At 44.6% G+C, this 27,342-nt stretch overlaps 1 protein-coding gene across 6 annotated transcripts; it reads right to left on the bottom strand.

Moving 5' to 3' along the window:
- Positions 1–144: 144 nt before the first annotated feature.
- LOC116580209 (chemokine-like factor) lies at positions 145–25,743 on the bottom strand. Of its 6 annotated transcripts, none has more exons than XM_032326323.1 (6): positions 25,533–25,743; positions 20,575–20,733; positions 16,479–16,574; positions 2,926–3,024; positions 468–1,118; positions 145–371 (listed from the first exon to the last, which is right to left on the bottom strand). In XM_032326323.1, the coding sequence occupies exons 1-6, from the start codon at positions 25,605–25,607 to the stop codon at positions 246–248; spliced, it is 1,206 nt and encodes a 401-aa protein (XP_032182214.1). In that variant the 5' UTR covers positions 25,608–25,743; the 3' UTR covers positions 145–245. The 6 variants fall into 6 exon arrangements, with proteins under 6 accessions (XP_032182214.1, XP_032182211.1, XP_032182210.1 ...); XM_032326320.1 differs by lacking the exons at positions 16,479–16,574; positions 20,575–20,733; positions 25,533–25,743 and adding exons at positions 9,347–9,505; positions 11,645–12,436 and having other exon boundaries at positions 468–779; positions 852–1,118; XM_032326319.1 differs by lacking the exons at positions 16,479–16,574; positions 20,575–20,733; positions 25,533–25,743 and adding exons at positions 9,347–9,505; positions 11,645–12,018; positions 12,073–12,436.
- Positions 25,744–27,342: the final 1,599 nt, after the last annotated feature.

Raw genomic sequence — 27,342 nt, 5'->3', positions numbered from 1 at the left:
CCAGCCGCAGGTGGGTTGCGTGGGTGGGAAGCCCGGCGGGGTCAAGGCCCTGGCCACCGCCCCCTGGGGCAGCCTCGTCAGGCACCGCGCAAAAAAAGGTAACTCGACTTTCACACAAGGCAACACGAGGAAGCGCAAATGTTCCCAATTTAGCAGCCCTGATTTTATGATCGCGTGTGGGCCGGGATGGGTGACAGCATGCAAGCTCAGTGGCGGGATTAGCGGGAGGGACGAAGCACAGACGCTTATGTCCGCGAGGGTGGCACCGAGGATGCCCGTGAGGATGGCATCGTGGATGGCTTCGAGGATGCCTTTGAGGATGCCTGGGTGGATGCACGCCTGATGTCTGCGGCAGGGGCCGGCGTGGGTGCCTTTCCTGCTGCGGGCGTGGGTGCCTTTCCCGCTGCGGGCGTGGGTGCCTTTCCCGCTGCGGGCGTGGGTGCCTTTCCCGCTGCCGGCGTGGTTGCCTTTCCAGCTGCCGGCGCGGGTGCTTTTGCAGGTGTCTTCGCCGGTGCCTTCGCGGGTGCTGCTGCGGGTGTTTTTGAGGGTGCGGGTGTGGGTGGTTTTGAGGATCCTGGTGTGGGTGCTTTTGAGGATCCCGGCGTGGGTGCTTTTGAGGATCCCGGCGTGGGTGCTTTTGAGGATCTCGGCGTGGGTGCTTTTGAGGATCCGGGCGTGGGTGCTTTTGAGGATCCCGGCGTGGGTGCTTTTGAGGATCCCGGCGTGGGTGCTTTTGAGGATCCTGGCGTGCCTGCTTTCCCCGCTGCGGGTGTGGCTGCTTTCCCAGCTGCGGGCTTGGGTGCTTTCCCCGCTGCGGGTGTGGGTGCTTTCCCCGCTGCGGGCGTGGGTGCTTTCCCGGCTGCGGGCGTGGGTGCTTTCCCCGCTGCGGGCGTGGGTGCTTTCCCCGCTGCCGGCGTGGGTGCTTGCTCCGCTGCCGGCGTGCCTGCTTTCCCGGGTGCTGGAGTGGGTCCTGGCTCAGGTGTCTTCTTGGGTTCCAGGAGCAAGGAGGAACTGCTTTCATATTCGAGTCCCAGGAGTCTTCTCATTTTATCCCTCATCTTCTTGGTGACCACAATCGCATCCAGGATACACATGATTGCCGCTGTGAGACACTGGATCTGTCAGACACAAGACCATACACGGGAAGGGAAGGCTGGGTCATTTTGCGGCTCTGCGGCAACCTGGCTTCCCTCTCCCATCCCATTCCCCTCTGACCCAGCACTACCTGTTCGGTGTCTGCCTAGCGGGCCGCTGTGGCACATTCTGCAATTTCCAGAAAAAGGGATTTTGGAAATGGTGGGTTTTGCTGCCACTAATGACCTCACTGGATGCCTGCAGCACCAGAAAGGATCAGAGAGGACTATTTATCGGCTGTAGGAAGCTCTGGATAAGTATGAGGTCCTGAGAAGGCCCTTCAGCAGAAAGGACTCTTGGGCTTTGTTCGAAAAGAGCAGGAAGGAGTTGCCAAGGAGACCAACTGGGAGGAAAAGATCTTCAGATCATGGACAGGGGTCTCCAAGGAGGGTGGTGTCGCTCAGACCTCTGGAGCTGGTGAGGGAGGGGGCAGAGTTGAGGCTAGGAAGTGCAGAATTTGGGACTTGATCAAGAGGTGAGATCAGGTGCCAGAGTCAGAAAGCACACGTGCAGTCACCGAGAGGTGAAAAGGACAGGAGGCAGGCACACCCGGTGGGGTGTGGTGGGGGCTCCGGTCTGTCATCCAAGTAAGAACTGAGGGGCTCCAGGTGGTGGGAGCCCCTGGCAGGTAGAAGAAGGCTTGGTGGCTGAGTTAGCAGATGGGGACCTGCAGCCCATAGTAGGATTCTAGGTGCCTCCCCCATCCTGCCTGCTCCAGATGTTTCTCTTTACCTGTCACTTAATCCCCAGTTGCTTGAATGCATTTTCCTTCCGTAGGTCTTGCCCCAGCTAATCTGTGGGCTCCCACAGGGATAAGGGACTTTGTTCCCAACACTAAGCCTGGGCCTGGAACAATCCAGTGGGATTGACAAATATTTGCTGATGATGGAATGAGTATAAAGAAGTCAAACTTTTTTTTTTCTAGATTAATTTCTGTTCCCATTGCTTAACTTCCAGGACCAGAAGTCTCATCTCCTCATTTCCCATTTTAATCTGCCACTTCTTGTGCTCTTCATATGGTAAAGATTTGAGTCCCAGCTTGTCCCAGGCTTGTGAGCCAGGGCCAATTATTTAACTTCAGTTCTCATATCTGTAAAAATGAGAGTTGTAAAAATCAAGTCAGAACATGCCTGGCTATGTGTGGGACACATGCTGGGGGCTTCCTTCCTTCATCTCTTCCTTCTTTCCTATGGGGCCATTCATTTTTGACAATGTGCTTTTTTTTGTTGTTGTTGTTCTAGTCATGTACTTTTCTTTTCAGGTGCTTTTAAAATACAATTCTCTAGTCCAAAAGAGTCAAAGCCCTATTTATAGACAAGAATACCTTGTTGCAACATTTCAAAAAAATACTGTGTACATTTCTCGAAAGGGGAGTTTGTACCTATTTGGAGAATGAGTATTAGGACGAAGACATGAGTTTAGAATTAATGTAACTTTACATCATCTGAAGAAGTCAGTGCAGAAGAAGGGGTGGTGGTAGGGATATTATTCTGCAAACGAAGTAATTACGGTCTGCCAGTTTCCCTTTGCAGAGTTTTGAAGTACTGATTTTTAAAAAAAAGACTTATGTATTTGTTTGGGCGAGAGCGCAAGCAAGTGGGAGGGGCAGAGGGAGAGGAAGAGAATTTCAAGCTGACGCTCTGCTGATCACTGAGACCGAAGTGGTGCTCCATCCCATGACCTTGAGATCACGACTTGACCTGAAACCAGGAGCTCACCCTTCACTGACTGAGCCATCCAGGTACCCTTGAAATACTAATCTTAAATGGGGTCATGAAGGCTTTGACTTACCCCTCCAACATAAAATAAATGCCTTCTTTCCACTTCTTGCATCGCCAGGATGGCAACTATTAAAAGGAACACAGCTGTAATGAAACTGTTGACAAGATCCTGTAATACAGAATTGAAAACTGTCAACTCTACATGAAAATGGGATTTCATAAAATATTTTAAATTAGTGAATTACCCATCTAAGGATGGGTGTCTTTTTAAAACTTTCCCTTTGATTAATATTACTGGCACTGTTAACAGCAAAATTCTTGCATCTTCCAAGACATGAGTTTATGTGATCTTAAGGTCCTGGATAGAACTTTGTCAGCAGAAATGGGTTTAATGTCATTAAAGAGTGCCATTAAAAAAAAAAACTGACAACTTTCCCATTATATTCCCCTTAAAGGGCATAAGAAAGTGAGCATGAAAAACACTAGAGGAATAGGGCCCTACCTCCATAAATATGATTTTTAATAATCCTATATGTTAAATTAATATAAATCCTTCATTCTATTCTGTAATTTATTTTTGATATAAAAATTAAATTTTAGGTTATCACTTTATTAATTTAATTGCATTCCCAAATCTGCAGGTAGAACCGCTAGTCTGGAAGTCAGATGGGATTTATTCTGTGGGTTCACATATCCCAAGGAGGCAGGAACACATCTGGGGAGCAGGGTTGGTATTCTAGAGTGAATGCCTATGCTGTTGACTTCTGTTCTTTCCTAAGAAATGGCTGGAATTGGGTCTTTCCTGGCATCTGTGGGCTGCCTTTGTCTTCTCTTCTGGATTCCAGTACTGGGTTCTGTAACTGCTAGCCCAAACTGCGGCTTTGTGTGCCAAATAAAGGACAAGAATGAGTAGATGGAGGCCACTCCTGGAAATAAGCAGAGGCTGGGCTTCGGTAATAGAGCAGTAATGGAAAAGTGGGTACTCAGTGGGTCCGTGGCACCAGGGTGGAGACGGTCAAAAGCTCAGGGTGATAGAACCACGATATGGCCCAGATACCTAATTGGAACATTTTAAGTCCTTAAGTCTTGATGGCTTGACTTGGTAGCATCGGCCTGTCTGGTGCACCTGCCTGATTCTAGCAAGGAGCCCTACCACCCAGTGTGTGAAATCATAATATCTCTGATGGGAACTCTTCAGTGTGCCTAGTATTTCCCAGTCCTTACCTTATCTAACCCTCACAAACACCCTCCAGGGTCAGTATTGTTATGATTCCTATTTTAAGAGGACATAGCAGAGGCTTAGAGAGGTTTAAGTTGTCTAAGATAGGGTATCTGCCGAAGAAGGGAGTCAGAACCCCTCTCACTGTTGCCTCCCGTCATCCCCCCAGACTGGAAGTGCAGCACCCATCTTGGGCATTTTTCTGTGGATAATGGGTCACAGAGGGGCAATATGATACGGGACATGTACGGTGGGAGTGTATTTCGTTGATGAGCTCTCTTGGCCTGCCAGTTTCTAGATGTGTGACCGAGGGCCTGTTTTATCATCTCTCTGTGTCAATATGTTCATTTAAAATACGGGAATAGTGATTGGGATCCATTGGGTGGATCTGAGGAGTAAATGGTATAATGAATCGGAAAGTACCAGAGGAGTGCCTGGCACCGGCACCGAGTGGGCCGTGAGTGCATCACAATGTGGACTTGTGCTGTCCGCCTTCAGAATGTGCACAGAAGTTGAACTGTCTGCAGACGTTGGGTGTGCTTCCCATTGAGATCGCTGAGCAAGGAGTCCTGTCCCTATCACGGAATATGACTTGCCTCATGGAGGGACAGCAATTATTGGGACACCTGGTGGGTAACACTGGGGAGAAAAGGAGCAGGGCTGGTGAGGGTTAGAAGATCCAGCTGCATTCTGTGGGCTGCATGAAAAGTCTGTCCACAGTGAGATGAGCACAGCGGTTCGCAGGTTTGCAAGAAGCTTAGTCCTTTAGGATTATGTGAACCAAGAGAATAATAATGCACAAGAACTTTTACAACTAAGAAGCAGGATATAAACTTTTAAAAACAAAAATTAACTAGCTGTGGCCATAGGTGGTTGAGAATTTAGGTGTAAGCCAATGAATAATGATAATACTAATAAACCAAGTGTAGACTAGGCTTGGCTAGCCCTTGTTGACTCCCTGTTGTAATTCCATCTCCTCACCGGAATACTAGACGTTCCTTTACTCTGTCCTTCCTGTAATTTACTCTGCTCCTTGCTCACAAGGAAATGCTCTCCCAAACTGTCCTTTGGAGTTGATGTTTGCCTTATATCTAACTTTCTGTCAAAGCTCACGCCTCGTGAGCACTTGTGTGTCACATACTGGGCCAGGGTGTTAATCTCATTTGATTCTCACAACAGACTTTCATTATCCTCAATTTACAGATGGTTTAGCAACATGCCTGGGGCTGCCCAGCCAGTAAGTGGCAAGGCCCCTCTGTAGCCTGACTTGAGCGTCCAGAAGACTTCTCTGGACTAACCCCCCTCCTCCCTTCTGCCTTAGACACATCATTGTTATTGGCCTCATCTTTGACAGAGAGGGAGAGAGAGGAGGGAAAGAAAGAGAGAGAGAGAGAGAGAGAAAGAGATGTTCTCTCCTAATGGAGTAAAATTGCATCTGAATCTTGTCATATGCCATCTTTACTCATCATCTTTTTCTTTCCCCCTTGACTAAATGCCCTACTGACTCAGGTGCCTCTTCGGACTAAAATGAGAGATGGATTTGTTGCTTGACTGTTATTTTTCCATAAAGCTCCCAAATTCCTTAGATAAAACTGTGTAGAATTTTTAACTGGGAAAGAAAGAGATGCTTTATTGGTGAATGCTTATTTTTAAAAATCACGGAGTATTAGAAAAAAATTTGAACATTGACAATTTGTTTCACAAAATGTGATATTTGTAGCAAGAATATATATGTGGTAAACACTGTATAGTGTTCAACTAGCTGCAACTCCCACTGACTCCATTTGTGGCTGGAGTTCTCCAAACGTGCGGCATAATCTGATCAGAAATGACCAGAACTGTGGTTTTTCATTAATCTCATTTGAAGGGGACATTCGAAAGCTGACACTTCCTCCTTATAAATGGAAAGATTTTGCTGGTAGTTTTGGAATCATCAGAGTTTTAGTTTAAAATGCTTATTATGTTTTTTTTTTAAATTGCTTTCTCTTGGCAGAAGCATCTGCTTGACCAGAACTCAGTCTCTCTGACCATATTGGATAATATCTTTTATAATGTAGAAGTGTTAAAAATATGGGCTATTCAGAAGGGAATTACAATTCATACTTTTCTGGGGTATGTTGACGGATGACACTAGAGTCATGGGAAAAATTGATGACAAAGTCTTACAATGAAGACAGTGACCCCACCATGGGTGGGGTAGGGAAAGCTCTCTGCTCACTAGCTCTGATGCAGGCCCAGGTTATCGAGTCAAGGACTGGCTGGGAGGTGGATCCTTGGCTGTCAGAGTCACTGTCATAGTCTTCACAAGAAGCCACAAGATGAAATTGAGAATGGAGTATGGATTCCGCAGCCCAGGCTCTACCATCTCTCCGGAGAAGGAGGCTTTGCCAAAATGCAGTCCCAGACTCCAAAGATCTCAGCAGGTCCGTACACGAGGCCAGTTCTCTTTGTTGCTGCTCTGCTGACCACCTGAAGCCCTGATTTACCAATCTTTCTATTTCCGGACTGGGAGCCTTTATCACCAGCCCCTTGCCAAACAAGAATGGGAATAGAGGAATTAGGACCTCTGTACTCCCGGGAGCCTCTAAGGAAACCGCCACTTAAAATCAGCACTAATGCTCTGCTGTGGGGCAGGTGAGAATTCTACCACTGAACTACCCATGCTGCTCAGCGCTGGGGACACCAAACCATCTTGCCAGGAGAGAGGGTCTGCGCATGCTGGATGCCTCCAGTGTGTGGGTGGGTCCTCGAGCCTGCGCAGAGCCCGGAACAGGGACGCTATGGAACAGGCCCTGGGATATCTTGGCTTTCCCCAGTTCCATCAGGTCCCAGGGGATTTCTGCAGCTTGATGCCTCCACATCTTCAAGTCCTCCTACTCTGAAGTGACCAGTAGTCCTCTCCTAGGCACACAAACTCTGCCTAAACCAGCACACTGTGTTCCGTGCCAAGGCCTCCGTGGTACCACGCAGTGAACAATCTCATAGACACACGGCCTTCACCTTATGGAAAGAGGAAGACCAGAAAGGAAGGGACAGGATAGGAGAACACAGTTTTGAATCCTGTTTTGATGGGTCTTTTAAAAAAACCTTCCAAGTCCCTTAGATTACACACACCACCTGACCGGCTGCGTTGGTTAGTATGTGGTGACTTGGTGTGGACCGCCAGTCCATTGTGCCTCTGAATAACTGAGCAGCCTTCATGGTGCCCCAACCATGGAGCTGCTGGGAGCTCACCAGGACCAGGCATGTCCATGTGAATCGTGCTTCGGGGCTCCCAGAGTCACCCAAAGGAAAGAGGATGCTCTGACCCAAGGATAGAGCTAGGCCTGGGACCCAAGGTTAAAGGGGGCCTGGCTTTATCAGAGTTGACTGAAGGCCTGCGATTCTACAAACCCTGTCATGAGCTGTCTGTGACCCCTGTGAGAACAGTTCTTCTCATAGGACCTTCCTGGTTCATTTAGGAGCCCCCACTTCCTAGATCTTCTCCCTCGTCCCTACATAAAACATTGTGCCTTGAGGCTCCCTCCAGCTCCCCAGCTTTATGGCAGCAGACCTTTCTTTCCTCTGAGGGCTCCAGTCCCTCTGACTGCAGCTGACCTTGGTGCTGTGAAGCCCTCAGTCACCCGCCCTAAGGACCTGTACCTGCCCTCCAGGATAATCTGCTCACCTCCAGCTCCATATTTTAAGGAAACCATGAGAACATAGGAGAAGATACAGAGAACATAAAATTTAGAAAATCCAAGGAGGATAACAATGATAACAATGATGGGAGAATGAAGACAAAGAAACCGTTGTAAGGCAATAAGGCAAAAAGTCTGGAAAGAGCTGGGCCTAAAGCCAGGTCTGAGTTTCCAAGTGACGGCCCATGGCCACGGGCAACTTCACCTTTCATCACGTCTTCTCATCCGCTAAACTACAAGCCCACTAGATTGTTGTGAGGATTAAATGAGGTGACACGTATGAAGAAGTATCTGGCACATGCTGTGTGCTCAAAATGAAGATTTTCTCGAAAATCTCCAAGAGCAGAGATTTTGGTTTCCCTTCAGAACCCTCTTTATCCTTCTAGCTCTCCACAACGAAGAGGGTCTTTCATGTGTCCGTTTAGACTCGCTCACATTTTGTCGTGTCTGCTTCCTGTTGTTCTGCACTCTGTGGGCCAAAGAGAGCTCAGCAGCTTTTTCAGAAAATGCCTCACATGCTTCGAAAATGTTATTTTGAGTTTTAGCTCAATGCCGAACAATCCTATCTTAAGGTTAGAAAAAGGTACTGCACGGACGTGGGATGGGGGAGAGGCCTGACCTCTGAGTTAGGATTGCTCGCAGTGCAAGAGAAAATGGTAAAATCCAGCTAACTACTTTATGGGGTCTGATGGACAATTTCTAAGTGAATGTTTGCTTTTGCTTTGTGTTGAGCATTGTGGTGTTTGCTTTAAACACATTTAAATGTTCCAGGAACCCTTAGAGGTAGTTATTGTGATCACCATTTTCCTTTGCTGAATTTCCTGGATGGGGAAACGGAGGCTAATGTTCACACACTAGGAAGATGCCAGGGCCAGGAGTGGGCCCTGTCTGTACCTGGACAGAACAGTAGTTCTTCTCCATTCTGCAAGGACACAGAACCTCAGGCCCCATAATAAATAGGATTTATCTGAGACCTGAGGGATTAACCTCAGGAATTTTTCAGTTGGTAAAGAGTAGGAAGTTCTGGAATAAGTTACTGAAGAAGGCAATGCAATGTTCTTTTCTTGACAACTCTGCCATGTGGCACCCGTTTGGGAGTATGGGCCCTTAGTACCCAAGAAGAGATTGACTCCTGCAATCTTTCAGGGTGTGGGTGACCATTTTGGACAACTCTGCCTTGCTGACTCTTGATTACACAGGGGGGAAATGTTTATAATGTTAGAGTAGCTGCTGTTGGAAAATAAAAGCATGTGCTGTTTTACAAGCAATAGATGAGAAGCATAAACCTAATATGCAATTAGGTACTGCATATACCTAAGTGAAATTTTCTTTAGGACAGGCTGCGAGTTACCCCTGTTTTCAGTGCCCCAGTGAGAAGGAAGCAGGTGTGTGTGCTGGTGGTGCTGTGGACAGAGGTGTCTAAGGGATCTCTCTGGGTGTTGGGCTAGTTTCTCCCCTGGGACGAGGGCAGCACCCCTGTCACAGCTCAGTTTTGTTCTTGTCCAGAGAGATTAGCTCTTTTGTTTTCCCTTGAGGAGAGACTGTACTCTAGGACTGAGGCTTATATTTGAATTATGAAAACGAACACTTACAAGTAAGGACCAATCTAAATTAATCAGCAAGTGGTGAAGGGTTAGCATATATATTAGAATAAAAAAAAGAACGATGCAGATTTCCAGAACTGTGATGGCTATGTATGGCTCATGGGCTTTGGCAATGATGAAAGAAACTAGTGCTCCTATGAGAAGACCCTGCAAGAGAAGAAACAGGACGTGTTTTAATGCACACGGGCTAGTGAACAGCAAAGCAAACCCATCAACTGTTAGAAAGTAAATCTGGTGATATTGCACTTGCCTGTATCGTTTTGTACGTATATTTTATTTGTAAAAATGTCTCATATTTCCAGAAGTGAAATAATACATGGAAATAATAAAAGTGCAATTAGGTAGAGAAGAATGAAAAATAGCTCCAGTTTCTTTCTTCTTGCTCAACCCAACCCTACTCCATCTCCTAGAAAGTCACCACTGTTCACCAGGTATATTTAATACTGGAAAGAAGTATATACAAGTAGAATAAATATATACTGATTTTGATAGAAAAAGGTAGAGCTCCAGTTTTCTTTCTTTCCAAACAGTTGCTGGTTATCCCAACGTCATTTGTTGGGAAACACCAGTATTTTCCCTGAAATCCAACCTTTCTCATGTACTAAATTCCCAGGTATATTTGGGTCTCTTTTGAGAGTATGCCCTTCCATTGAGGTGCTGATTTCTTCTCTAGTACTTTTGAAATTACAGGCAATTTATTTTATATTACTGTCTGACCTAGTCCCCCTTTCAGAGCTAATCCTCACATTGTTTGTGTCTCCCGTGTTTGTCTTGGTCAAGCTCCCCAAGCTAAGCCTGTTGGTAGTTTAATTGGGATTTCATCTAACTTCTAATTTTGAAGGATTAAACAATTAATTCACTTTTACTACTCAAGAACAAAGTACGTCTTTCCAGTTATTTTAGTTATCGAAGTTTGTCAAGTTTTCTTGAGGTAGGTCTTTCAAATTTATTTCATTTAGTCATAGATGTTTTACCATTTTGATTGTTGTTATAAAGATAAATATTTTCTTCTATTTTGAATGCTTTTTTGTTCATTTCTGCTAGTGAGTTAGTAGAGATTATCTTGTTTTGTTTCCCAGTTGATTTTGAGATTTTTAGACATACAGCGATGTCAGCTGAAAAAATGATAAATTTTCCTAATCTTTTCAACTGTTACTTATTTCTCCTCCTTGTGATGAGCAGTTCCAGAAAAATACTGAATACAGTATTGATGAGGGCATCCTCTTTGTTCCTCATTTAATGGGAGTACTTCTGATGCTTCATTATATATGGTGCTGACTTTTGGGTTCATCTTTAAAATGTCAGTAAAATATGTATACCTATTTTATGGATTTTTTTTGCAATCAGAAATGAATGTTGAACTTTGTCAAATGTGTTCTTTTCCTTATTTGACATAATCTCCTAATTTGTTGTTCTTTTAACCTAAAATGTTGGTTAGTTTAATAGAGTCCTAATATTGCATCATCATAGTGTATTTTTAAAAAGTACTGAATATTTTCTGCTAATATATTAATACTTGTTGATTTGATACAAGCGAGATTTCTATTTTGTCTGACTCGGTCAGGTTTTGATATCAGTGTTATACTACTTTGAAGAAATAATTCAGAAGGGCTTCTTCTTTTTCCATTCTTTGAAGGAGTTTCAATCGTATCAGAATTACATCCCATTTAAGATTGAAAGAGTTAATGTGTAAAAAAGGCTGTCCCTTATATATTTTTGAAAGATACTCATTTGATCAGTTCTCATTTTCTTCTGTGTTTACGTTGGTCTGGTTAGGTTTTTCTCTATCCTGGGGTCAGTATTGGTAATTACATTTTCCTAGAAAATAAACTGTTTCTTTCAGGTAGTCAGGTTTATTTGTTTTGTAAAGTACTCTTGGGGAATCCTCTCAGTGTCTTCATCCTTGGTGATTATTTTCCCTGTCTGGTGTCTTAGCTTTAAATACATGTTCTCTCTTCAGTCTTTTTTCATATTATACTAGCCATTGGTTTATCAATTTTGGTCAATTCTGTTATTTTTGTTTGTTAATTTATACGTTTCAGCTCTTACTCTTTCTGCTTCCCCTAATTCCCTTTTTGAGGGAAAACCTGAGAAATACAAAGGCAGGAAAACCAGCGCTGGTTTAATAATCCGGGTCGAGTGTGGGGAGGGGCAGGGGAGAAGGGAGGAAAGATGGGGCCGAACACACTGGCTGGCAAAGGGAGGTAGGGAAGTTTTCCAGACGCGGCGTCCCCGGGGATTCTCCAAGGCCGCACCCACCCTGCATCACCACCTCTCTCTGCTCACCAGCCTTATGACCTTCATCATTCCCGTGGGCGTGAAGAAAAAACGCTTGAAGCTGTCCCTGAATTTGATCGGGACTAGGGCCCGTCCTTCCGCACGCTTTTGCATGGCGGCCTTCTCAGCTTCGCTGGGCACCTGCGGTGGCTGGGTGGGTGTTCTCGATGTTGCATCTTTTGGCGCACCGGGTGCTACGTTCTTGGGTTGCGTGGAGGGCCCTGAGCTTGCGGGTGTCCCCGGAGGTGCGGGAGCCCCTGGGCGTGCAGGTGTCCCCGGAGCTGCGGGAGCCCCTGGGCGTGCCCGTGTTCCGGGAGCTGCGGGAGCCCCTGGGCGTGCGGGAGTCGCTGGGCGTGCAGGTGTTCCCGGAGCCGCGGCAGCCCCTGGGCGTGCGGGAGCCGCTGGGCGTGCAGGTGTTCCCGGAGCTGCGGCAGCCCCTGGGCGTGCGGGAGCCGCTGGGCGTGCAGGAGCTGAGCGTGAGGGTGTCCCCGGAGCTGTGGCAGATCCTCGGCCTGAGGGTGTCCCCGGAGCTGGGGCAGACACTGGACGTGAGGGTGTGCCCGGAGCTGGGGCAGCCCCTGGGCGTGCGGGAGCTGAGCGTGAGCGTGTCCCCGGAGCTGCGGCAGCCCCTGGACCTGCGGGACGCTGCTGCTGTTGCAAGCTCCCTGTGGGGGTCCTGGTGGTTTTGGCATCCATGATGGGCCCCGGGGGCCTGGCTGTGTCAGGCAGGCCCTGCTGCTCGGAGCCTGCCACCACGGGCAGGCTGGCCCCTGGGAACCAGCGGCGTGCCCCAACGGCTGCCGGCCCCCCCGTCCCTCGCGCGCACCCAGCTCTGTGTCCCGCGGACAAACCAGGCCCTCCAGCCACCTGCATCGCCATTTAGGATGCGATGCCACTGCCTAGCCTGGGAACTCATTTTCCCTGCAACCCCACCCCTCCGTGCTGCCAGCCGACCAGGAAGGGGGCTCTGGAGACCATTTAGGGTGGTCTGGGTGCATTCTTCTCTGCCACCCAGGCCCAGGAGGAGGCAAACCCAATCAGATCAGGATCAGTGCTGGCTTGGAAATGACAATATGGGTGAGCGCTGGGTACAGAATTCCCACATCTCTTCTTCCAGTTCCCATATTGAGATTAAAATGAGAACAATCACAGGAAATATGTGGAGGAATAAATACATTTAATATACTTAGCATCAACTAAAGAGTAATATAAAATTACAAAACTTATATTTTGTCATGAATAGCCTGTTTCTGATAAGGACCACTTGGATTAAATAGAAGCTTCCGGTAAATAAGGACCCCGTCTGCAATACAGCACACTCCCGCCAGGAGTCCAAACACCTGGAAACGAAGACACTTTGTCACTGCTGTGGCCACGTTCTGGACCTCAGTCATTCTCAGGTTTTAAGTGGTCTGCCCCCTGGCTTCCTCTCTTGCTTCCACCTGATACTGAAAGGGGAAGAGACTTCAGAGATTATTTCATTCTCATGCCCACGTTTTCCCAATACCTGCCTAAAGAAAAGAATAGGTAACTCAGGTGAGCAGAAATAATATTGAAGGGGTGTGGGCTCTGAAACAAAGACTTGTCTGGATCTCTTAACTTGCTCCCGCATGTGTGATTTAAAGCCCTACTGAAGGTATCTAGTTATCAATCAACATTTCCACCCCAATGTTCAGTCGCCTTTCTTCCTACAGACTCGGCTCAAGGGCCAAAGGTAACAGCAGCTCAAGATTAAACCAATGCAACAGTAGCTGTGACACGCACTTCAGAGAACTGGAGTGGTTAAGATGATCCAGAGTGAACTCTTAAGGCTGGGCTACATCTGCTTAAAGGGTGGGATTCTAAATAGGCCTCAGGGAGACAAACAAAGAAACAAATAAAAAGGCAAAGGGAATAAACTAGAACTTGGTCTTTAGGTACTGTGATGGCTGCTTGAGAGCTGGCACCTGGGCTGGAAAAGAGGGATATCATTCCTTGCGTGCTATTTGGTCAGTTCCATCCAATGGCCAGGAAGTCTGGCCCCTTGGCTCTAGACACCACTCCATTTTCCATGCTGAAACTCAAACTCAGCTTCTTAGCTTCTGACCACACTGAGTACTTCCTGCCCTTCCATGACTCTGGTACTCTGCGTGTTGCTGGTTTCTCTACCTGGAATCACCCGCTTCGTCTCCCCTTTATTCCTGGCAAGCTGCATTTCCACTGCCAGAGCGAGGTAGTGGCTTCCTCTTTTCTGTGCCCTGAAGTACTCTGTCAATAGCTTATATACAGCTGTTTACATTTCTCTTCCCTGTATTAGGCTCTAAGCAATTTGAGGATAGGGCAGGCTCATGTTCTAGCCCAGTGCTGTCCAAAAGACACAGAATATGAGTCACCAATGTAAGCCACATAACTTTTTCTAATAGCCACATTAAAAAGAAAAAACAAGGGGTGCCCGAGTGGCTCAGTCATTAAGTGTGTGCCTTCGGCTCAGGTCATGATCCCAGCATCCTGGGATCGAGCCACACATCCGGCTTCCTGCTCAGTGGGAAGCCTTCTTCTCCCTCTCCTACTCCCCCTGCTTGTGTTCCCTCTCTCACTGTCTCTCTCTCTCTGTCAAATAAATAAATAAAATCTTAAAAAAAAAGAAAGGAAAAATAAGTGAAATTAATTTTAACAACATATTTTGTTTAGCCTAGTATATCCAAAGTATAATTTTAACATGTCATCAATATAATAAAGTTATTATGAAATAATATACATTTTTGGGGTAAGTCTTTGAAATCCATTTTGTATTTTACATGTATAGCTCATCTCAATTAGACCAGCTACACTTCCAGGGCTCAGTAGCCGCATGTAGCTAGTGGCTATGGCGTTGGACAGCACAACTCTATACTCTGTCAGCATCTACTGAAGTGCGCCTTTGTAAACACCGGGTCAGTGAATGAATGAGTGAATAAAGGTCCAGGTGACTTTTGAACAACATGGGTTTGAACTGCATAGGTCCACTTACGTATGGACTTTTTTCTGATAAATATAGTAGTACAGTACTGTAAATGTATTTTCTCCTCATGATTTTCTTAACATTTTCTTTAGCTTACTTTATTGTAAGATACAGTATATAATACATATGATACAGAAAATATGTGTTAACTGTTTATGTTTTTGGTGCTTCTTGTCAACAGTAGGCTATTAGTAGTAAAGCTTGTGTGTGGGAAGTCAGTTTTAAAAGTTTCAGCTGTGTGGGGAGTCGATGTTATTCAAGAGTCAACTGTAAATTCCATGCCTTTTCCCTCTTTCTCCATAGAAGAGGGTTAAGATTATCTTTTTTGTTTGTTTAAAAGTTTAAAAAAATATTTATTTTAGGGGGAGTGGGGTAGAGGGAAAGCAAGAGACTCCTCAAGCAGACTCTCTGCTGAGTGTAGAGCCTGACTGAGGACTCCATCTCAGGACTCTGAGATCATGACCTGAGCCAAAACAAAGAGTTGGATGCTTAACTGATTGAGCCATGAGATAAGATTATCTTTAAAGATAACTGGAGGAGATTGCTGTTACAGCATTATCTCATTTCTAGAATAATTCTCATCCCTCATGAAGTTGCTTGGGTCTTTTGTAAGGAGATGAAAAACCATGGATTGTGACATACATGGCTGTCTGAGAATGGTTAGTTCTCCCAATACTTGCTTTCCCATACTATGGAAAGACAAGGAAGCAGGAGGGAGATTTATTTAAGAACTTTCGGATTTTTTAAAAAAAGAAAAAGGTCTTTCATATTCACATCTCTAGATAAGAATCTAGAAAAGCCAAACAATTCTGAACCTCCTATAAAAAAAGATCTCAGGGACGCCTGGGTGGCTCAGTTGGTTGGACGACTGCCTTCGGCTCAGGTCATGATCCCGGAGTCCCGGGATCGAGTCCCACATAGGTCTCCCAGCTCCACGGGGAGTCTGCTTCTCTCTCTGACCTTCTCGCTCATGTTCTCTCTCACTGTCTCTCTCTCAAATAAATAAATAAAATCTTTAAAAAAAAAAAAAAAAAAAAAAAAAAAAAAAAAGATCTCAGAAGTATATCAGATGACACTAAAACTCAATTATTTGACTCTTGTTTATTTTGGCTTGCCTTCCAGTATACATTCTGGTTAAACTGGCTTGCTTCTCTTCAAGCAACGTTCAAAATAAATCCTTTACTTATAAGGTTTCACCAGACATCTTGTATTATATTCCATCTGAAGAAAGGTCTGGACAAAGAATAACTGAGCTCAGAGCCATCTGTCTCACCTTAACAAATGGTATGTATCCTTTTCCTTAAAAGCGAGCACTACAAAACTCATCCGTGGTCTTTTGCTTGCCATCAGGTTTCTCAGAGCTAAGTGTAACAGATTCCAGTAACTTTTCTCAGTCTAGTCCAGCTCTACATATTGATGTGGAACATATGGGAAATACTATTTAGTTAACTTCTGTTTTAGGGTGAAATCATATTCCTTCAGGTTTATCAGGGCATGTACTCACATAAGAAATATATATATTTTTTAAAGATTTTATTTATTAATTTGACAGAGAGAAATCACAAGTAGACGGAGAGGCAGCCAGAGAGAGAGAGGGAAGCAGGCTCCCTGCCGAGCAGAGAGCCCGATGCGGAACTCGATTCCAGGACTCTGAGATCATGACCCGAGCCGAAGGCAGCGGCTTAACCCACTGAGCCACCCAGGCGCCCTCACATAAGAAATATTAAGCCACTAGGAACCATATACTGGCCTACGAGACACAAGGATGAGTATAGTATAGATTCCTGTTCCTATATCTGTTTTTCAAGTAAGTTTGAATACCAATCAAACCTAAAGCAAAAAATCACAAAAACCTCCACTTACCCCTCCAAAGGCTATAACTCTTGTGGTTTCTGGTAACAGTGCCAACACAGATATAATTACCGTGAATATTGCCGCTATTACTGAGTTGAGGATATCCTAAAACACAGAATAGAAATGTCAACTTTATATGAAGATCACCAAAAAAAAAAAATCAGCTGCCTACAGATTTTGAAAGTTCCATTTATTTCTTTTTAAGGATTTTATTTATTTATTTGAGAGAGAGACAGAGAGAGCATGAGAGGGGAGAAGGTCAGAGGGAGAAGCAGACTCCCCATGGAGCTGGAGCCTGATGTGGGACTTGATCCTGGGACTCCAGGATAATGACCAGAGCCAAAGGCAGTGGCTTAACTGAGCCACCCAGGTGCCTGAAAGTTCCATTTTATTAAACAAATTTAGTGAGTTTTTTTTTTTTTATTAAATCTAACTGCCATAGTAAGAGGACACCTATATTATGTTTGGTCTACAGTGATGCCTACTGTTTTTCTTAATCTATGATACTATGATATACCAATCATTTACACTTTGGCTTATTTCTTTTCTATTTAAATACAGTTGGAGAGAGAACACATCTGGTTGGGAATGCAGGATGTATTATGTGGAAGGTTTATGATAGAGTGGTACACTGGAAATTCAGAATGCTGAGAGACTATGTGGAGTAGTTTACACTGTAAATCAAACAACTTTATAATGTTACTAAAATGCAATTAATAAAAAGCTGCACACATTTGGCAGAAAATGATAATTTTCAGGAAAAAAATTTCCTACATCTGCATGTAGGCTGACTGATTATACTATTATTTCTGACGAGGTGGCTCATTCATCTAATAATTTCTAGAAACAGGACATTTGCCTTTTGAACAATGGCTTTAAGGGCTGCAGCTTACATTATGAATGGTTATATAGCGTGAGAGAGGTAATTCATCTTTACTCTGGAGTGGTTTATATCTGTTTGCAGATAACTCTGGAGGCAGGAAGGTATTGTTAACAGAAATATCAGACTTCAAACTCCTGGTAACTTAGACATGTGGTTATTAAAAAAAAATGGGGGGGGCGCCATGGTATCATGGAATAGAATGTTAATTACAAAAACAAAACAAAACAAAATAAAAACCAAACAAGCTAACAAAAAAAAAAAAAAGGAGATTTCAAGAAATTTTGAGCCTGTACTTGGATATCACTGCAAAGCCCTGGGTGGACTCACTTTCTGTCATTGTAATACTTGAGGGAAACAGAGCAGCCTGCTTTACACACTGTCAGTTACTGCAGCTTTGGGACAGTGATAACCATAATAAATCTGAATGCGCATGACCACGCCCTTTCCTCATCGGTGAAGGCGGTGGCGGTGAGGCAGAAGTTATCTTTCCCCACCGACACATTAATTGAAATCTAACTGAAATCGTCAGCCCTCTTTGTGTCCTTCACTTTTGTCACAGTAGAACAGCCCCGGGCAGCTTCTCCAGGGCTGTGCTCTGGCTCCCATTCCCTTCACCACTCTGCAGGAACCTTACTGTGCTTCTGACCCTTCTTTGTCCCTGGCCGGCTTTCCTCTGTGGCTCCTTGGATTACAGTTGTCTCTCTTGCCCTGCTCAGGCTCACCATTCCTTCAGCTTTCCGGTTACCTGTGCACTTGAGAGGCACACCACTCTGGTAACACAGCCTAGGAATATATATTTTTTCCAGGACTTATTTTTGTTCTCTTTACATGTGACAGTATTCACCACTCCTTTCTGAGCTGCTTTCCTCTCTTGCCTTCTATGACACAGGTCTCCCTTGCGTTCTCTCCTGCCTTTCTCTGGCTCTTCCTCCTTTAAATCACCCCGTATATTGGCGTTTCCCAGTTTTACCTTCAGTTGCTCTCTATTTTCTCCGCACCATTTGGGCCAGTCCTAGAGCTCGTCTGCCGTGACAAGGTGATGACTTCCAAAGCTGCAGCTTTAACTTCTCACTCTCCTGAGCTTCAGACCTGTTCTGAACATTTCTATCTGAATATTCCATAAGCAACTAAAACCTAGCATTTCTCAGACTGAACTTAACTGCATTCCTCTCTCTGGCCCTTCCTTAAGTATAGTCAGCCCTCTTTGTACTTATTACCTCAGGACCGTCTCCAGATATTGAAATGGCAGGCATTCTTAATTCTTATTGACTTAGTCCTATCAATTCTACCCCAGTAACCCCTTTCTCTGTAGATACTGTTAGGACCATAGTTCAGGCCTTTATAATTTTCATGCCTGGATTACAGAACAACATTTGAAGTGATCTCTGAGACCTACCTCTAGTTTTGCTCCTCTTTAAGTCATTATTGACATTGGCACCAGCAATTTCTTAAATTGTAAGCTGCTTGTGTCACTCTCCTACTTAAAAACCCTTAAAAGCTTCCAGTGGTGTTGATTTAAAACCCAGGGCATATAAAGCCTTGCCTGCTCTGACCTCCTACTGCCCCCCAAGCCTCCACTCTTACCTCCATGCCTCCGCACTGTCCTGGCTATACATCCATCCCAGCCCCTATGACACTGAATTGCTTCTCTCTCTTGCTTCCCTGAAAATTCCACAGGTATAGGATTTGTGTTTTATCAAAGAACCCATTATGGAAGCTGGGATTAGCAGACACTGAACACCTGCTGAATAAATCATTGCGCTAGATCAAAAGGAGAAGAATCTGGGTTTCATAATGGAGTAACCCTGTAGTTAGCCATATGGCACCATTTCTCAGAGATTACAGTATCAGCAAAGTTTGATCCTCAGAGATTTGGAGACTAAATTTCAGTCTACACATAGGCCACCCTCTCTCCTGGTGTATTCTGTTACACTTAGGACTCCAAGTTTATTACAGGGACCTATAATAAGCTCCAGAGAATATTATAGTTTGGAGAAAAAAACCACTAAAATGTATTAGTTTTAATTAACCTCAGAAAGCAGAATGTGAAGAGCAACTATACACCTTCCTGAGTAAAGAGGATATGGACCATGCTTCTCACGCCCTTGAAGAAATCCCTGGAATAATTTCACTTAGACCTTTCTGCTACTAAATAACATTGTGTACACTGAGGGCCCACTGTGACCTTGTTCCCTAGGATACCCTCCAGTCAGGTCCAGCTCTAAAATTGTGATCAAGTAGGAGTTTGGAAACTTGCTATGAAGATCCTATTTCCCAGCTTTCTCCTTTGGGACTTTTTCAGCTTGTGATTAGCTTGATTGGCCTTCAAAGGTGGTTCTAGAAGGTACCACTTGAAGGCATGCTTAAAGCTCTAAAGTCTTCTCTCCTTAATAGGGGTTATCAGCACCTTGGAACCCAGAAGGATGAGACAAGTGCAGCTGAGGAGGACTTAAGTGCAGCTACCAGTCCAGCCCAAAATGGGAAGGGCAGCACGAGTCTTAGCAGGGAGACCTACAGAGACAGGATACCGGAGGTAAAACTTGAAAGGAGAGAGGTAAAGCAACTCAGTTTTTCCTAGAACAGGAGAGTAGTCCAGGCTGAAGGGACATGTACACTTTAACAAGCATCTTGAACTTGCCTATTTTGACAGTTTCCAGAATCATTTAGGCGCTTCACTGGGCAGCTATTCTCAGTGCTAGAAGCATGGCAGGGGAAGTTCATATGGTACTAAATAAATTAGCATTGATGATTATAGACATTCATAAGATAACATTGTGCTTTATTCAACCTCCCAGATTATTTCGGTTTTCTATTAGTGATCAGGGATGTGCAAGATGTGAATACTTGTGTCCCTGCCTCCATCTCTTTCCCCAGTTTTGAGGCCATATTAACAGGTACTTAAAAGGGAAGTGAACATTAAGAATGCTCTATAAATTTCTTAGCCATGATCTTACATTTAAATTTCTTTAGAAAATCAACACTTAAGTGACTTCTCCTAATAGAAGAGTCAGCCCCACCTACTGGTAGGTGGGAGCTCAGAGGAGACTTTATCCTTTGTGGTTCTTAAGGGACAGCACAGGACTTGGTAGCAGTGGGCAGAGTTCCTCCTTCCTAAGCCTACCAGACATTCCTTAAAGGCTTCTTCTAAAGAATAGCTTATTAAAATGTCTCACTATGACAGGAAAAAAGTAGTTAATTTTAACCATAAAACTGAACACTTACAAGCAAAGGCCAAAATAAACAGGCTATTAATCGATCAAGTCTCAGCATATATAAAATTATGAAAAAGAAAATAACAGTAACTTCAAATCCAGTGATGACAATGTATGGTTCAGGGGCTTGTCCAATGATAAAAAAGGTCATGGATGTCACACTTAGTGCCTGTAAGGATTAGAAAAAACATGATTTAGTCAACCATTATTGAATGCAAGTTTAAGCTGTAAAAAATGATCATTTCTAAAGTAACTAAATAAATGGGTTTAGGCCACATACACACACACCTAAAAGAGGAATTACTACAATGTATGGCTATTGCCTTCTCTTTGTGTTCTAGGGAGTCAGGTGTCCCTCTCTTTTTTCCAGTTGTACAACTAATACCATCTCTTCCCACATCTGTTCCCTTAATCCTTTTCCACTACATATCTTCTTTTTTCTCTCAGACCTTCAATCTCTCCTCACTGGCTCCTTTCCCCATCATACTATAAACATATCCAAGTCGTCTTCTCCTAAAACACACAAATGCATCCCTTCCATTCACCCTGCTCCCCCCAAAAACTCCTGTTTTCTATTTTTCCCTATAGGTTCTTCTCAAAAACATCTGTGTACTGACAGCTATAATTCCTTATCATTTGCTCATCAAGCTTTAACTCTTAGCAATTTGGAATCTACTATCAAACTTAAACTTAGGATGTTGTCAAATATCAGAGAAAAGTTTAAAATAAATTGTTAGAGAAAAATAATTCTCTGAAAAACACTGTGGGGGAACAAAGGAAAAAAAAAAACTCCCAACATTTCTGATGCTTCACTTTTTACATATTTTCTCTAACCTAAATAGAATGCAATCAGAATTGATGAATATTTTAAGTAAAAAAAAAAAAACAACAACCCTGAAAATTATTAGTCAATCCACTCTCATTTACTAATGAAGATATAAAACACAGGAATGTTAAGTGACCTAAAGGAAAAATAAGCTGATAGGTCCCAATGAGTTGGTCAATGTCATATTTCTAGGAGCTGTCATGTTATAGCTCTGTCCAGAGGCTCTATGTTCTTGAAAAGTGGTTTTGTCAGGAGTTTTCCCTGGCTAGACTTTTTATGATCAGTTTGTCTGCTAGTAGCGTCTACATGCTCTTTTTAACCTTAAATCTCTATGGGCTACTTATTCATGATTCTTTCAATACTTTATTAGTACAAAAATAGCCTACCTTTGAACTTCTAAATTGGTCAGTTTGATTATGTAGCAAATATATAATCAGTAACTAAATAAGCCATTCTTTATAATTAATATAATTACTATTAGCAACATTTCACCTCAAAGCACTTGATTTACTCTATTGAACCACAGTCTTGAGTTCATGGATTATGAAATTTTGGGTCACTTTTTCAGCCTCCATCTTTTTTTTTTTTTTTAAGATTTTTAGTTAATTAATTTATTTGACAGGGAGAGAGATCACAGGTAGGTAGAGAGGCTGGCAGAGAGAGAGAGAGAGAGAGAGAGGGAAGCAGGCTCCCTGGTGAGCAGAGAGCCGGATGTGGGACTCAATCCCAGGACCCTGAGATCATGACCCGAGCCGAAGGCAGCGGCTTAACCCACTGAGCCACCCAGGTGCCCTCAGCCCCCATCTTTTGTAAACTTTCTACACCATGGAATTTGACACTGGTGATTAATTCATTTTCTGATAAGTTCCTGTGATTTGAGTCATACTGAATTCTCCCCCCAATCTGTTATTTACAGCTCTTCTATCATTACTCTTAGGCTTTGTCTCCAGTTCTCTTTTAAATATTCCACTAATATCTCAGACATTTCTTCACCACTTTATGGAAACTGCTTTTGCTCGGATTATCAGTGATTTCAGAATTACTAAATTTAATGAACATTTTTTAGTTCTTATCCCGTTGGACCCCCATGGGTTAATTGCCATTGGCTGTCTTTTTCCTATTTTTCTACTCCTTTGGCTTGCATGTCACTTTTCCTACTTCTTATAAACTCTGCAACTATTCTCCCTTGGTGGGCTTCTCTCTTTAATTTACCCATCCTTTAAAAACACTGGCATTCCTTTAGATTCTGTTCACCACCCAATCAATGAATGTGGGTTCCAATTGGAGATAATTCCTTAACATCTCACACGAAAATAGCCATTTGAAATCTCTATCTGAATATCTATAGGAATCTCAAAATCACCGTTTCCAAAACTGAACTGTCTTGCCCATTCCTCCTGATGCATTATCTTAACTGGTGATACCACCACCTTATCACCCACCCTAGAAACCCATTATCAGTGCTCCTAATACTCCCCACAACTGATCAGTCGTCAGGTCCTGCTGATCTAATGCTAACCATCTTGGGAAACCACTCCCTCCTCTTCGTCCCTACAGCTACTGACCTTCAGAATTTCCCCTGAACTACCATGACAAAGGTATTATAATGATCTAAAATGCAAATGCACTTCTCAGTGGCTTCCTGTGGTCTTTAGAATAGAGCCTACCTCTTACAGGATCAGTCCAATGTTTAATTCTCAAATTGAACTTCTGATCCTCCTCCTACAGTCGCCTTCCCCACAGGCTTTCAGTGGATGGCAACTCCACCCTTCCAGTGCTTAGGCCAAAGACTTTGGAGTTATCCTGACTCCTCTCTTTTTCTTACATCATACCTGGTTCATCAGCAAATCACATTGGGGCTACTTTCAAACTATATCCCAAATATGATCACTTCCTGTAGCATACTGTGCCAACACTCTGGTCCGAGCCGCTATCCTCATTGTCCAGATTACTGCAATAGCTCTAACTGGTCTCCTGGTTCTTCGCTTACTTTTGCAGCAATACCCTCCTGTCTCTCTGACCAATCCATTGTCAACATAGCAGCTGGTCTATTTTTTTTTTAAATGTTAGTCAGATCATATACAACCTTACTCAAAGCCTTCCTCATCTACTGTGTCCCCAGTCACCCCACTCCTGCCATACTGCTTTCCTTGCTTTTTCTTGAACCCTTCAGGTACATTCCTGTCATAGGGCCACTGTAATGGATGTTCCTTTTTCAAACCCTTCTCCTCCAGGTATTATCATAACTAACTCCCTAGCCTCACTCAACTCTTTGCTAAATTATCATCTCAACAAGGCCTAACCTGACCACTCTATTACTGGACCCTGCAAACTTCCTCTCCTTACACTCCTTTCCCTGGCTTTTTTTTTTCCTGTTTCATAGCAAACGTACAACTTTTTACAATACTGCATCGTTTATTTACTGTGTTTACTATTTGTCTCCGCTGCCTTCCCAACCCAATATGTAAACTCCATGAGGACTAGGGATCTTTGCTTTGTTCACTGATATCTCCTCAGATCCTAGAACAGTGCCTGGAACATGGTAAGCTTTCAATAAGTATTTCTTGAATGAAAAAAAAATAAGGCAACACCTATCTTGTTAAAATTTGCTGCAAAAATCATGCTTTTTTTTTTTCCCCCCCTTATGTCTTTGCTCATGGCAGCTCATGGCTGCCCCTCAGACCTTACTCATGTTCCTCTAGGAAGTTTCCTGATACCTCTCCTTCTCTTGTGCTTGGTTAAATGTCTCATTCTCTGGTCTATCCCCATCTTATCATGTATTTTATTTTATTTTATTTTATTTTTTTTTAAAGATTTTACTTATTTATTTGACAGAGAGAAATTACAAGTACACTGAGAGGCAGGCAGAGAGAGAGAGAGAAGGAAGCAGGCTCCCTGCTGAGCAGAGAGCCCGATGCGGGACTCGATCCCAGGACCCTGAGATCATGACCTGAGCCGAAGGCAGCGGCTTAACCCACTGAGCCACCCAGGCGCCCTTATCATGTATTTTATAGCTATCTGCTCATAGGTCTGTCTCTTTGACTAACCTGAAGAACTCCATGAGCCAGGGACTTCTGTCTTGGTTGTCTTTGTTGTTCCAAGGCCCAAGTCAGGTCTTATAATACAGCTAAATACTCTTAAGTGTTTGTTGAGGGAATTCATATGTCTGAAATGAAACCTTTCTCACAAGATCTTATTCCCCCTCCAGTATTCTTCCAGAGCTTTCAGTACTGGGGATAAAACTCTAGACCTGCAAGTCACTTCTTCCCTGATTACTCCTAACCCAAAGTAATCTCTGTCCTTTAAATTCCAGAGTAGTTTCCTAAACCTCTCATATACACTTTGACTTCTATTACATTAATTTCTCAGAATCACACATTTTTGGTGTGGAAGGGACCTTGTATGCAGTTTGTTCTACCCACTCACCCGAATTACAGCATCCTCCCTAGGTGCTTATCTGTGCATTTTACCTTTGCTGTTTGGGAATGTACTGCCTTCCCAAGTGATGTGGCCACTTAATTTGGGAAACTTTCCCAATAGAAAATTCTTCCTCATATTAAGTGGAACTGTTTGCCTGTAGCTTTTACTATTTCTATTCCCTCCCCTTTAGGGATCACATCTTCAAAATTTAAAAATTATCCCCCCTGCCCCCACCCAGTTCCTTCAACATACTCTCCTGTGACAGTCTCCACTTCTCTAACTAGCCAGGGCACCTCCCTCAAATGATGGCTCATTCTCTCCAGACCTCTGTTCAGAACTAACTGCAGTGCGCCCGGCATGCCTGACGCCCCGAAGCCGGCAGCCCCAGCCCCGCTGTCATGTGCGGGGTACAAGCGCAGCTGCCGGGCCTGCTAACCTGGGTATCTGGTGTGCAGGTCCAAGTGGGGGCCACTCATGCAGACGTGCTTCCTTGGCTTTAAGAATGTGTCTGTGAACCCCTGAAGGGCAGGACAGTGCCTTCTTTCTCTCCTTCTGTCCCCAGGGTGCCCCGGGAACCGCCTTGCCTCTGGGGAGGCCTAGGCTGAAAGAGAAGGTAGGGGATTCCTCTTTATCCTTGAGAGCCATCCCCCGCTGCCCCTGAGCACGCCCCAATACCACCCCCACTCGCCCGAATACCGCCCCCACTCGTGGCCCGGCCTCACCAGCCTTAGGATCTTCACGTGGCCTTTTACGCTGAAGCAGAAGGGGCGATGCTTCGGCTTCAGGGTGGGCATCATGTCTGCAGACTTGCAGCAGCACCACTTCTCCCCCTCATCCCCTCTCCTCGCCGTACAGCTCTGCCAGGCCTCGAGCGGGGACAGCAACCGCCACTAGGGCTGCGAACCACCCTTCTAGGATTCCCGCCCTCGCGCGCGCATGCGCACATCACTACGGTAACCCCGCCCCCCGCGCTCTGCGCATGCGCCTCACGGGGTGGGCGGCCGGCCTCTCTGACTTTGCTGCCTTCTGGGGTTCGCGTGCTGCATTTCTGTGGACCTAGAGGGGTTGTGGGGTTGCGGGGTGGGGACGCGCCTCACAGGCAGGCGGACCTTTCTTAGCGCTGCCCTGCTCTGCTCCGCCAGGTACAAACAACTGCTCTCCAGCTCTAGGTAAGGGCTTTCCAATCAGGTAGTGCTTCAGGAGAGCGGTGCAGGGAGGGATTGGGGGTGTTCAGGAATGGCTGCAGAGTTACCCCGGACTATGAGCATCTCAAATACCAACTCCCTAGAGAAGCTTTCCTGTGGTCACCCCGTCTAGAGCAGCCACCATCACCCTCTTCACAACACTTATCAGTAGCCAATATATTTTACTATAAATTGCACAAAAGCCAGGACCTGCCAGTGTATACTCCTCTCCCTGCCGGGTTCCCAGGGTCTGGCACATAGTAGATTTAAAATATGTGCTGTCTGAATCAACGGCCTGGGCCTCATTCCCTGCCGTTGCCCCCAGGATATCACAGTCTGAACTAACAGCCTCATCCCAAATCAGAAAAACGTTGAACTTAATCTTGAAGTTTATGGGGGGCGTGTTTATGGCGGATAATACAGGGCCCCTGGCAGATAATATAGAAAGCTCCAGATGGGGTGTGGCTTTCTGGTAGCAGATCCAGAGACTGAGCCCTCTTGCAAATGACTTCCTCTTCTCTGTCCTAGAGGAGACTGCTAGCGCCTTACACTCCTGAAAGAGGAAGGAAGCCCCTCCACCCAAGCTGTAGAATGGGCATGCCCACACCGTTCTTAGTGCAGCTTTTTAGGTTTCAGGGCCTGGGCCTGTTGAATTATATATACCATAATATACCCCATTTACCTCACTCCTGGGCTGAATTTTTGCTACCTGACTACAGATGAGATTTGCAGGCTTCCTTCCCACCCCCAGTTGTCTGTTCAGATGGAATATTGGTTGCACCTTTGTTAAAAGATAAACTGAGATGTATTAAACATCTTAAGAGTTTGGGCAAAAATTGATTTGATTTGATTTGGGCAGCATCCAATCTAGCAGATAGAAAGGAGCTCCAAGAGAGCTATACAAAATGAAAACCTTTTATAGTCAAAAGAAAGCAGGAACAAGGAAATAACACTGGCAAAGAAGCTGGGTGTTTGTTGCAAGGTTACTTTGCTTTAGGTGTTGGCCAAAGTCTATAAAGCAGATTACCTAACTAGTATTGATCACCTAGGCTATTCCTTATGGACTGGCCTAATGTTCCATTTCAGAAGAGTAAAAATGATTGTCTTGGTTTGGTGAAGTGGGGTTTAGCATAAGCAACTCCATTTTGGGCCCTTGTGGTTTTTTCTGTGGTTTTGTTTTGTTTCGTTGTTGCTGTTGTAACACTTTCTTGAGGCATCTAGTACATTTATAGTCTAGACCCTGGTTATGTTCAAGTGCAGAGGAAAGAGTGCAGGCTGTGAGGCAAGATAGATGGCTTGAATTCCAGCTTCACCCCTTAATGAATGCTAAAAAAGTCACCTAAATTTC

This window comes from Mustela erminea, chromosome 19 (genome assembly GCF_009829155.1).
Source record: "Mustela erminea isolate mMusErm1 chromosome 19, mMusErm1.Pri, whole genome shotgun sequence".
In the NCBI taxonomy this organism is placed as follows: Eukaryota; Metazoa; Chordata; class Mammalia; order Carnivora; family Mustelidae; genus Mustela; species Mustela erminea.
Note: the sequence above shows the minus strand (reverse complement) of the source record. Positions and strands in the feature narration are given on the sequence as shown.